This window comes from Chiloscyllium plagiosum, unplaced genomic scaffold (genome assembly GCF_037043375.1).
Source record: "Chiloscyllium plagiosum isolate Xiang-an unplaced genomic scaffold, Cpla_swu_hap1 HiC_scaffold_18, whole genome shotgun sequence".
Lineage (NCBI taxonomy): Eukaryota > Metazoa > Chordata > Chondrichthyes > Orectolobiformes > Hemiscylliidae > Chiloscyllium > Chiloscyllium plagiosum.
Window position 1 is genome coordinate 25,228,509 of NW_028270156.1, and position 13,187 is coordinate 25,241,695.

Here is a 13,187-nt window from a genome sequence, read left to right on the forward strand (position 1 = left end):
TCTGGCACGAGGTCCGGCTCTGAGGCTCAGAAGGGAAAGGGGGAGAGAAGGAGAGCGCTAGTTATAGGAGACTCTATAGTTAGAGGGACAGACAGGTGGTTCTGTGTACATGGGAGAGACTCTCGGTTGGTTTGTTGCCTCCCGGTTGCCAGGGTCCGAGACGTCTCGGACCGTGTCTTCAGAATCCTTAAGGGGGAGGGTGTGCAGCCAGAAGTCGTGGTGCACACTGGCACCAACGACATAGGAAGGAAGAGGGGTGGGGAGGTCATTCAGGAGCTCAGGGAGTTAGGCTGGAAGCTAAAAGCTAGGACGGACAGAATCGTCATCTCTGGGTTGTTGCCGGTGCCACGTGACAGTGAGGCAAGGAATAGGGAGAGAGTGCAGTTGAACACGTGGCTGCAAGGATGGTGTAGGAGGGAGGGCTTCAGGTATTTGGACAATTGGGCTGCATTCTGGGGAAGGTGGGACCTGTACAAGCGGGACGGGTTGCACCTGAACCAGAAGGGCACCAATATCCTGGGAGGTAGGTTTGCTAGCACTCTTCGGGGAGGTTTAAACTAATTTGGCAGGGGGATGGGATCCGGACTTGTAGTCCAGCAAGTAGGTTAGCTGTTTTTCAGGATGTTCAAGAATGTAGGGAGGCTGTGGAGAAGGTAGCACTGACAGGGAATACTTGCGGACAGAGAGATGGGTTCAAGTGTGTATACTTCAACGCAAGGAGCATCAGAAATAAGGTAGGAGAATTTAAGGCGTGGATTGGGACTTGGGACTACGAGGTTGTGGCCATCACGGAAACATGGATAGAAGAGGGACAGGAATGGTTGTTGTAGGTTCCTGGTTACAGATGTTTCAGTAAGATTAGGGAGGGTGGTAAAAAAGGAGGGGGTGTGGCGTTGCTAATTAGAAATGGTATAACGGCTGCAGAAAGGCAGTTCGAAGGGGATCTGCCTTTGGCGGTAGTATGGGCTGAAGTCAGAAATAGGAAAGGAACAGTCACCTTGTTGGGTGTTTAATGGGCAGCGTTTATGCAGTGTGTCCAAGAAGCTTTTCTAACTCAGTATGTAGATTGTCCGACCAGAGGGGAGGCCATATTGGATTTGGTACTCGGTAACGAACCAGGACAAGTGATGGGCTTGTTAGTGGGTGAGCATTTTGGTTATGGTGACCACAATTGTGACTTTCACCTTGATTATGGAGAGAGATAGGTGCATGCAACAGGGTAGGTTTTACAATTGGGGGAAGGGTAAATACGATGCTGCAAGACAGGATCTGAGGAGCATAAGTTGGGAGCATAGGCTGTCAGGGAAGGATGTCATTGAAATGTAGAACTTTTTCAAGGAACAGATACAACGTGTCCTTGATATGTACGTACCTGTCAGGCAGGAAAGAGATGGTCGTGTGAGGGACCCTTGGTTGACGAGGGAGGTTGAATGTCTTGTAAAGAGGAAGAAGGAGGTTTACATAAGGCTGAAGAAACAAGGTTCAGACAGAGCGTTGGAGGGATACAGGATAGCCAGGAGGGAGCAGAAGAAAGGGATTAGGAGAGCTAAGAGAGGGCATGAAAAATCTTTGGCGGGTAGGATCAAGGATGACCCCAAGGCCTTTTATGCGTATGTGAGAAACATGAGAATGATGAGAACGAGGGTAGGTCCGATCAAGGACAGTAGTGGAAGACGGTGTATTGAGTCGGAAAAGATAGGAGAGGTCTTGAATGAGTACTTTTCTTCAGTATTTACAAATGAGAGGGACCGTATTGTTGAAGAGCAGACTATGAAACGGACTGGTAAGCTAGAGGAGATATTTGTTAGGAAGGAAGATGTGTTGGGCATTTTGAAAAACTTGAGGATAGACAAGTCCCCCGGGCCTGATGGGATATATCCTAGGATTATGTGGGAAGCAAGAGAGGAAATTGCAGAGCCGTTGGGAATGATCTTTTCGTCTTCACTGTCAACGGGGGTGGTACCAGGGGACTGGAGAGTGGCGAATGTTGTGCCCCTGTTCAAAAAAGGGAATAGGGATAACCCTGGGAATTACAGGCCAGTTAGTCTTACTTCAGTGGTAGGCAAAGTAATGGAAAGGGTACTGCGGGATAGGATTTATGAGTATCTGGAAAGACACTGCTTGATTAGGGACAGCCAGTACGGATTTGTGAGGGGTAGGTCTTGCCTTACAAGTCTTATTGAATTCTTTGAGGAGGTGACCAAGCATGTGGATGAGGGTAGAGCAGTGGATGTAGTGCACATGGATTTTAGTAAGGCATTTGATAAGGTTCCCCATGGTAAGCTTATGCGGAAAGTCAGGAGGCATGGAATAGTGGGAAATTTGGCCAGTTGGATAGAGAACTGGCTAACCGGTCGAAGTCAGAGAGTGGTGGTAGATGGTAAATATTCAGCCTGGAGCCCAGTTACAAGTGGAGTTCCGCAGGGATCAGTTCTGGGTCCTCTGCTGTTTGTAATTTTGATTAATGACTTGGAAGAGGGAGTCGAAGGGTGGGTCAGTAAATTTGCAGACGATACGAAGATTGGTGGAGTTGTGGATAGTGAGGAGGGCTGTTGTCGGCTGCCTAGGGATTTAGGTATGATGCAGAGCTGGGCTGAGGAGTGGCAGATGGAATTCAACCTTGTCAAGTGTGAGGTTGTCCATTTTGGAAGGACAAATAAGAATGTGGAATACAGCGTTAACGGTAGGGTTCTTAGTAAGGTGGAGGAGCAGAGGGATCTTGGGGTATGTTCCTAGATGTTTGAAAGTTGCCACTCAGGTGGATAGAGCTTGTAAGGAGGCCTATGGTGTATTAGCGTTCATTAGCAGAGGGATTGAATTCAAGAGTCGTGAGGTGATGTTGCAACTGTACAGGACCTTGGAAAGGCCAGATTTGGAGTACTGTGTGCAGTTCTGGTCGCCTCACTTTAGGAAAGATGTGGAAGCTTTGGAAAGGGTGTAAAGGAGATTTACCAGGATGTTGCCTGGAATGGAGAATAGGTCGTACGAGGATAGGTTGAAAGTGCTAGCCTTTTCTCATTGGAACGGCGAAGGATGAGGGGTGACTTGATAGAGGTTTATAAGATGATCAGGGGAAGAGATAGAGTAGACAGTCAGAGACTTTTTCCCCGGGTACAACAGAGTGTTACAAGGGGACATAAATTTAAGGTGAAGGGTGGAAGGTACGGGGTGGGTGTCAGGGGTAGGTTCTTTACCCAGAGAGTGGTGAGGACATGGAATGCGCTGCCTGTGGGAGTGGCAAAGTCAGAATCATTGGTGACCTTTAAGCGGCAATTGGATAGGTACATGAATAGGTGCTTAAGCTAGGACAAATGTTCGGCACAACATCATGGGCTGAAGGGCCTGTTCTGTGCTGTATTGTTCTATGTTCTATCTCTGTTCTAACTTGCACTAATATAGTGCCCTTCATGACCTTAGTATTTCCTGAAGTTTTAAAAGCTAATTGAATATTGTCACAACTGTATATTGGACATGTGGTAGACATTTTTGCACATCAAGCTTCCACAGACAATAAGGTGATGGTGATCAGATTTAAAACAAATACTGGCTGAGGGATAAATACTGCCAGCAATGTCAGGGAGAGCACTCCAGGTTTTTTTTTCCAAAATAGTGGCAACGCAATTTTTTACATCTGCCCAAGATAGAGACAGAGGCTAAAGTTTAATAACTCTTCCTCAGTGTTGCTCTGGGACAGTAAGCCTGAACTTGTTGAACAGCGAAATCAAAATTCTGTAGATGTTGGAAATCTGAAGTAAAGATATTGGAAATGTCCAGCAAGTTTGATAACATCTGTTGTTATCTTTCTGAATCCCACAGAGTCTACGTTTCAGGTCAATGATTTTTTATCAGAACTTGAAATAATTCGAATTGTAACAGACTTTGTGTAAGTACAAATGCAGCAAAAGGGATAGGGGAAGAAACACCGTCTGTGACACGGTGGAAGACAAGAGAGATTAAATGTTGAAAGAAATAATGGCATAGACAAAGGGTAAAAGTAAATTTTTAAAAAGTGATAACTCTTATGATGTAAAATTATTAAACTCAGCTTTGAGCTGAGGGCTGTAAAAAGACTAAATGAAAAAGCAGTTGCTGTTTCTTCAGCTACCCTCCCCTTTCAGAATTCTAAAAGGGACCATTCCCTCAACAGCATCCTCATCCATCCCCCTATCATCCCAAAAAACACCTTTCCTTTATCACATTAGCACAACTCTGACCTTTTATCTCCTTTCCTACCATTCATGATCCCAAACACCTCTTCCACATGAAATAACAATTCATCTAATTTATTTCACTTCAATAATATATTGCTCACAACACAGTCTTCACTTTACTGGGGAGACCAAATAGATCACATGTCCACTATGTAGAACGCCACTGTTTAGTCCACAAGCAAACCTCCTAACCTTTTGGTTGCCAGTCATTTTAATTTTTCCAAATCATTCTGACCTAAGCCACCAACTATATACTTATGAAGCAGAATCCAAGCTCAAGGAACAGCACTGTTCTTTTTAGTTAGGAACTTTATGGCCTTCCAAATACTACATTCACTTCAACTATTGCATATTATAACCACTATGGCCATTTTCTCAGATAGCAGCAATTGGTGGTTCTGCTCTCTCCTCCTGCCTGCCCCACATACCAATATCCAATGACTTAGATGTGGTGGTGTACCCATCCATCGACTGCCCTTTTTCCCTCGTATATGATAGCCAACCAGTGATTGGAAGGTGCTGTCAAAGCATGCCTGGTGAGTTATTTCAACTTATCTTGTAAATGGTACAGATTTCTTCTACTGTATACTGATGGTGAAGAAAGTGAATACTGTATACAAGATGACAGATGGGGGAAGGTTGTGTTGCGGATGATGTTGACTTTTTATTTAAATATTGGAGCTGCAGTAATCCAACCCAGTGAGAATTATTCCATCACACTTATGATTTGTGCATTATAGATGTTGGACAAGCTTTGGGAAAATCAAGAAGTGAGTTATTTGCTGTGCAATTCCCAGCCTCTTGACCTGCTCATGCAGTCATAACATTTACATAACTGTTCCAATTACATTTCTGATTAACGACAACCCCAGAATGTGGACCAGTTAACATATCCTTTTTTTCCCTTGCATTATCATGCCTGTTGTCAATTAAACACATCTCTTTGTTCTCCCATCAAATTTTCCTGCCTCTGTATGAATTTATTCTGTTTTGGGAAAAAAAATCTATTTGATTGGAAATGTTTACTCTCTCCGCATATGCTGCTTGAAGTGCTGAACATATCCTGAATATTCTTTTGTCTTCAAGTTCCTGGTGTGGCAGCTATTAATAAAAAATGCCAGAAATGCACAAATGTGCAAAGATGAGAAAAGTCAAATTACCTTTCATGCTTTAACAAAATCTATTTCAAAACAGGGCAAAAAATATTAATTTTGATAATTGTTTCATGATCAACTTATGAAAGAAAAAAGGAAAAGCAAATAAAGAACTGTATTTACATGGTAATTTCTATGATCTCAGGTCATGTCAGTACACTTAGCCAATTAAGGATTTTAGAAATCTGGTCTCTATTGTAATGTATGGCACACTACAATGTATAAATGACCAGTTGATCAGTTTTATGTGATGTTGAGAGATATCCAATGCATCAAGGATAACTCCCTTGCTCTTCCTCAAAAGAGGGTGAATGGTCACCATAATCACATTAGTAATACAAACATTACCTTTTCTTTGTGTCTTTGGAGTATGACTGGATTGTGCTTCTGACATGTCAGGAAACTGTGCCATTCCATTAGAAAAAATAGACAGCTGAGTGATAAGCATGAGCAAATGAATCATGATTGTACTCCTGCAAACAGAAGGAACTGCATTAACAGTAAAACTTGATTGACAATGTTAAAAAAAATTCCTCTGATATATTTCAATGTCACATTTCCATTGTACTCAGGACAAGAGTAACCAGATAGAAATGTTAAAACTTTACAGGAATAAGAGTAAGCTATTCTGCTTGTGATTACTTGATCATTCAATTACATTTTATAATATTCATTCAGAGGATGAGGGCATCACTGTCTAGGCTAGCAGTTATTGCCCATCCTTAATTAAGAAGGAAGTTGAGAGTCAACCACATTGCTGTTGGTCTGCAGTTATATGTAGGCCAGACCAGATAAGGTTGGTAAGTTTCCTTCCCAAAAGGATTGTCAGCATGATAAAAGGATTTGACATAATAAGTTCAGAGGAACTATTTTCTCTCCTCAGAAAAGTACATTGCGATAGCTAAATGTTTAAAACAAAATGTAGTTCTAGACCAATTAGGAGTAAAATCAGAAAATTGTCCTTGGTTCCCAGCAACAAATCATGGGACATTTTAATAAATGAAAAGGCAATGTGTTATCAAATCATAATCATTGCACAGATCGAGGTCATTCATTGTGTTGTGTTTGCAGCAACTTTTTGAAAGAGTTATTCAAGTAATTCCACTCCTTTGCGCTCTCAGCATGTCTTTACATTTATTTTTTTCCCTTTTCAATGTATATTCAATTCCCTCCCAGCAAAATCAAAGGATTTTTAAAAGGACATGTGTAACTTCTAACAATGAAAATAAATTTTAAAGCTGTGATAAAGTAAACACACATATTGTGCAGTATGAAATTATGGCACTATCCATCTACATAAGTTCACAGCAAAGCTTTTACATCAAGCTGCTCCTGACACTGATGGCTCCTTATTACAGTGGTAGCATTCTTTGGGTGAACACCAATTTATTATGCATGTCATTCTATTTACACAATTTGCACTGTCTTGCAGTTTCAATTCTTCAATGGATCTACATGTTAATTACATATTGGTGTGTTTTCCTCCATGGTCTAATCAATCCTTAATGTGGTGAACACTTACTTCATGGCTGTTTGAGAGCCAACCGTGCACTGAGTTTTTCAACATTACAACAATAATTAGGTTTCAAAAAAAATTTATCAGTAAAGCTCTTTGGGCCTCCTGAGCTGGGGAAAACCCCCAAATGTAAGATGTGTTTTTTAATTTAAATATATCCATGATGACATCCAGAGAAAGTGGTATTGTGCGAACAAGTAATAAAGGCGGGTTCAGTCTTAATTCCCCTTCTCACTTCATTGCTTTGCCTTATTTATGGGGGTGGATAGGTGAAAAAGTTAGCAGCTTTCTTTTTTTTTGCTGAAGACTTCAATGTAGTTAGGTTTGCAACAATTGAAGGAAAGAGCTACAATGTCTAACAACTAAACAATGATCTTGGCTCTTCACTGAACATTAATTTTGCAGGTCTAAACAACAGAACTGAATGTTAAGGACCCTTTTTTCCCCCAGATCGGATTGTGGTAACGGTAAGGTTGAGAAGGGTGCGTACAGCTAATGGGGGAAAAATTCTAGCCTACAGGAAACCTTTGGCGATAAAATCATGGATTAGGACAAAAGAAAGCTTATTCTTGTGTATGCAAATAATGCTTACAACTATGAGAACGAGTAGTGTAAATGCAGTCTGAACCCAGAATCAGAATGTGACCTTACTGAGGAACAAAGCAGAAATAGACCCTCCAGTGCAATAAAATCTCCGTCCACTTAATTTGAAAAGTCACTTCGTGCGTTAATGTCGGCTCGACATTCCAGGGTATAAAAGTGAAACCGAAATCAGTTTTCTAGACTGCAAGTGCATTCTCAAATTCCCTTTCAGACTTTTCACTAAATCATTCCTACCATTTCTCGAGAGTATCGGCACGCTCTAAAATTACCATCTTTCACTTCCATCGAAATTTGAGTCATTAAGGAATCCAGGAAAACTACAGCATGGATGTACGCCATTTCCATTCTACATTGCGTAGCGGAGGGAAAGGGGCACCTCATTGACGGAGATAGCAGTAATTTTCGGGCCTCTCAGAAGCAACTGTTTGCAATGCCTAGACACAACACGTTTCAAAATAAAAACTGGTCAGAAAACGCGCGATGGGCATTTCCCGAGTTCCTGTCTCTCTTCGCTCTCTTGAATGAGGCGTTGGAAAATGCGACACACACTTTCCCACTCTCATCCCACCCAGGCAAATCTCCACACTCACCTGATCAATGAAGCCCAAGGTAAAGAGGGAGTGAGAGAAGTTCAAAGCTGACAGACAGCAGCTGATTAATTAGAGTATCGTTCCGTGATAATTTGCAATCGGGTAGCTCCGGTTTGTTTGGGAGACAGAACCAAAGCGTAGAGCCTTCAAACTAAGCGCGTCGAACACATTCGGTGAAGACTGATGGACTGACACATCTTCGACCACTGACCAGTAAGCGGCGCTGGTTCTCTGTCCCCTGTTGAGATATAATGTAGCCAGCACCGATTGGTTTGTTTTTGTTCCAATATAAGGTATCCAACACTCGTCCACGCACTGCGCATGTGCGATGCATCATAGGTTATAGCGTTTGGACGAAAGTAGTATCTGCTGACAAAAATACATTTTAGAAAAGGTGGATTAACTTCAAGTTTAAAACGCTATTTCCACCTCTAGCTATCACCATTGTTAACAGCTAACCCGAGAATGCAACTTTTAAAAAAAGGGTTTTGTGATTTACACATGAAAGAAGTGAAACTATCACTGTATTATAACAGATGAAAGGCTTAACAATCAATTTTTCAATGTATAATTTCAGTTACATCACACTGCAAATTTTTGCTATAAATTCTGTGTTACGATCGAGCCCTCCACAATCACCTGATGAAGGAGCATCGCTCCGAAAGCTAGTGTGCTTCCAATTAAACCTGTTGGACTATAACCTGGTGTTGTGATTTTTAACAAAGCTTTGTAGCTCGGGTGCCAGTTGCCGTGGTTGTGGGTATGTTTGCTGAGCTGTGAAGTTCATTTGCAGACATTTCATCTCTTGTCTAGGTGACATCTTCAGTGTTTAGGAGCCTCCCATGAAGCGCTGCTGTACTGTGTCTTCTGGAATTTATTTGGTTACATTCCAGCTGCTTCTGGTTGCCAGTTCTGGTAGTACGTTGTAGTGGCTGATATATTGGGTCAAGGTCTATGTGTTTGTTGATAGAGTGTGTGGATGAGTTCCATGCTTCTAAAAATTCTTTGGCTGTCCTCTGTTTAGCTTTTCCTATGATTATTGTGTTGTCCCAGTCGAATTTGTGGTCCTTGTCATCTGTGTGTATGGCTACTAGGGAGGCAGGTGATTGTGATGTTTAGTGGCTAGCTGGTGTTCATAGATGCAGGTTGCAAATTGTCTGTCTATTTGTCCCATATAGTGTTTTGTGCAGTTTTTGCATGGAATCTTGTAAATGACATTAGACTTGCACATGATGGGTATCGGGTCTTTTGTCCTGGTGAGTTGTTGTCTGAGCATGGCTGTTGGTTTATAGGCTGTCATGAATCTGAATGGTCAGAGAAGTCTGGCTGTTAGCTCCAAGTTTTTTTTATATAAGATAGCATGGCTAGTGTGTTGGGTCGTGGTATGTCCTCCTCATGTTGTTTGTCCACTAGGCATCTGCAGATGAAGTTGCGGGGATATCATTCTTGGTGAAGACTCCGTAGAGGTCTTCTTCTCTACTGGAACCGGCAACCGGAAGCAGCAGGAACAGAACCAAAATAAATTCTAGAAGATGCAGTTCAGCAGCACTTCACAGGAGACTCCAAAGCACTGAAGACGTCAACTAGACAAGGGACAAAATGTCTGTAAATCAACTTCCCAGTTCGGCAAACATCCCCAAAACCACGGCAAGTTTCTGTTCTGAACCTACTTTAAAACGTATCTCTTACTTTATATTTCCTGTTCTCATGCTTCCTACTAAGATGAATTACTTTACAGTCACTGCAACAAATTTCATCTTCCAAATTTCTTGCCCTTTTCACCAAACTGTCTGTGACACCCTGAAGTCTGTAATTATCCCCAGTTAACTAATTTTCCAACTCTTGCATCATCTGCAAACTTTGAAATTATAGCTTATAAAGCCAAGTTCAAGTCAAGTCAAGGAGTATCATGAATATAAATATATTTTAAATAATTTTATATAGAGAGAGAACAAAGAAATTTTACAGCCCAGGACTAGGGCCTTTGGCCCTCCAAGCCTGAGCTGATCCAAATCCACTGTCTAAATCTGTCGCCCAATTCCTAAGCAACTGTACCCCTCTGTCTCCACCTACTCATGCATCTATCCAGACACATCTTAAATGAATCTACCATGCCTGCCTCTAATATCTCTGCTGGAAATGCGTTCCAGGCATCTACCACCCTCAGTGTAAAGTACTTGCCGCGTGTATCCCCCTTAAACTTTTCATCTCTCATCTTGAAAGCATGACCTCTCGTTATTGAATCCTTCACCCTAGGGGGAAAAAAAGCTTATCTCTATTCACCCTGTCTATACCCTTCATGATTTTGTAGACCTCAGTCAGGTCCCCCCTCAATCTCCTTTTTTTTTAATGAAAACAATCCCAACCTACTCAACCTCTCTTCATAGCTAGCACCTTCCATATCAGGCAACATCCTTGTAAATCTTCCCTGCACCATCTCCAAAGCATCCACATTCTTTTGGTAATGTGGCGACATATATATATATATATATATAAATATATATATATATATATATATATAAGAACTGTGAATGCTGGAGATCTGAAACTAAAATGGCATGCTGGAAAAATTCAGCAAGTCTAGTAGAATCAGTGGTGATAAAAAATAGAGTAAATGTTTCAACAGAATTGAAAGGAACTGGGAAATGATGGTATTTATGCTGATGACAGCTGGTGGGGAAAGGAGTGAGTCAAATTGTTGGAGATCATACCCAAAGGGATATAATAAAAAGGAGAAGCAAAGGGATTGCTGATGAAAAACTGGAGAAGATAAATGCAGAATGGGTGCTAATGGGAAGTGTGATTTCTGTGTGGGAGAACAGAACCTGAGGCTGTTGGGGTGGGTTACAAATATGAAGGAAGGTGTCTATACTCAATTGTTAAATTCAATGTTGAGTTCTGAGGACTGTTAGGTACCTTGGCAAAGATAACATTTTGTTTCTCCAGCTTGCATTGAGATTTGCTGCAGCACTGCAATAGATCTGAGACAGAAATATTGGCATGTGAACACAGTGGTGTGTTGAAGTGGCAGGCAATTGGAAGCTTGGGTCAGTTTTACAGACAGAGCAAAAGTGTTTGGCAAAGTGGTGACCTAGTTTGCTTTTCATCTCCCCACATTGTTAACAGCAAGTACAGTACACCAAACTGAATGAAGTGCAGGTAAATCACTGCTACGTCTGGAAGGTACACTTCTCCATGCTTAAAAGTCAACAAATCCAACATTACACTGTCTTTTCTGTAGCCATTCCTGCATCTGCACTTCATTTGCCCATATAATCCAATTGATTTTAATTTGGAGAAAAAGTTGATGATTTATTACAGAATTATGCTTTATTAAATGCCTTTTGAAAATCTATATAAAATCAACTACACCACACTCTTCATTACTTCATTAAGGAGTCCACTCAAGCTAATCAAACCTGATTTGCCTTTTAACAAAATCATGTTGACTTTAATGTATTAGGCATTTATTTTACAAGAGTGTCCCAGGTTGTTGTCCCTGAAATTTTCCCCAACAACTACTTTAGGCTAACTGATTATTTTTTTTAAAAGGTTATAACATTTGCAATCTTCTCAGTACACAGCAGTATGGTTAGGAAGTTCCAGGATATTGACTTTTCTGTTTTGAATATTGCCAAGTTGATACATAAGTTCTTTAACATATGATTTGGAAATATTAAAAAAAACTTTGGTTTTTACATAATATCTTTGTCATTTAAATTCATCATCCACTATTAGATTCCCCTTTTTAGGCTCAAGTGGTTATCCTTTATCCTAAACATTTAAAAAAAATTCCCAATAAATTTTTGTAAAACCTTTAAAAACATTTACTATACTTAATCTTTCTGGAATGTTTTATTTATTCATAATAACTTTCTTTTGCATTATTAGCTTCAGATTAGTCATGTTATTTCTTTATAAGTTTCTGTATTATTTTGATATCCCTATTTATCCACCGGGAATTTATCCTTTGACAAGAATATGAGAAAAATATATTTATTTTGCATCTTATCTATCCCATTGCTTTTTGATTCCTGGAGGCATTTTATTTACTAACAGTTTTATGTTGTATTAACTTGAACACAATTTCTTTTTATCCCACCAAACTTTGCCTTTTTTACGTTTTATACATTTTCCTTTGACTGTTCAGTACACTATACTGGATTAAACTGTTGATATTAGTATTTCTCTGTTAATGATAAAGACAACAAATTACATTTGGGACAGAGTAATCAGGAAGAAATGAGAATCTAGAGGCAAACGGGTGGGGAACTTAACACAGTTGCTGCCACGAGGGAAAGTGCTGGACAAACAATTAGAACTGGAGACTGACATGTTCCCAGGAGTAGATGGCCTACATCCTGGGTCTTAAAAGAAATGGCTGCAGAAATAGTGTTCTGAATTTTACCAAATGTTTTCTGTGTCAATCTTGGTGAGTGCATGAAAGTTGTCTCTCCATGATTCTGAACAAGTTTTCTCACACTGTTCTCTGCAACTTTTCTCATGAACTATGCACCACACCTTTTGGGGCCAAGCTTGCGTTATTTCCCTTTCACTGGCAGCAGAAGAAGTTGCCACCGCCAGACCTCCCAGGAATCCTGGAGCCAGTGCCATTTTTAAAGTCCAGCTTTGCACTTGTCAAGAGTTACTAATCAGGGGCTGCCCTTCACAGCCCACACATTGGGAGAGGAACCAAAAGGAAATATTTCTGACAGCACATAGATGGCAATACTGACACTTCACTGCAAATACAAGTGACATTTGTAAATGTATACATATTTAAGAACCAGACTAAACAGGTAACCCTCCTTTAGTCCCGAAACGTCGATTTTGCTGCTCGTCGGATGCTGCCTGAATTGCTGTGCTCTGCCAGCACCACTGATCCAGACTCTGGTTTCCAGCATCTGCAGTCATTGTTTTTACCTCCTTTAGTACCATCCCATCTTAAATCCTGCATAAGAAATTGCAACTCTTTTTCCAAAGCCAGTGTAGCCTAACATCTTCTCTTGTTCAATGTGGGACCATCACATACCAGAAAGCCTTCAAACAGATGAAAACGTTCACACAGCAGCAAAATTGAAGGAAAAAATACACAAGAAAAGCTGCATTTGCT

The 13,187-nt window shown here is 40.8% G+C and overlaps 1 protein-coding gene and 1 long non-coding RNA gene across 3 annotated transcripts in view; one reads left to right on the plus strand and one right to left on the minus strand.

The window, feature by feature from the left end:
• Nucleotides 1–8,349, minus strand: part of prrg4 (proline rich Gla (G-carboxyglutamic acid) 4 (transmembrane)) — a 41,547-nt gene extending 33,198 nt beyond the window's left edge. The window contains exons 1-2 of one of the 2 annotated variants that reach the window (XM_087996351.1): nt 8,075–8,349; nt 5,714–5,838 (exon numbers count right to left, since the gene is read on the minus strand). In XM_087996351.1, coding sequence (XP_087852477.1) covers nt 5,714–5,782 — 69 coding nt within the window. In that variant the 5' untranslated portion in view covers nt 5,783–5,838; nt 8,075–8,349. The remainder of the gene's footprint in view (nt 1–5,713; nt 5,839–8,074) is intronic. The other variant, XM_087996350.1, reaches the window with a different exon arrangement.
• Nucleotides 1–13,187, plus strand: part of LOC148146865 (uncharacterized) — a 31,639-nt gene that overhangs the window by 535 nt on the left and 17,917 nt on the right. The gene's annotated exons all lie outside the window — the stretch shown is intronic.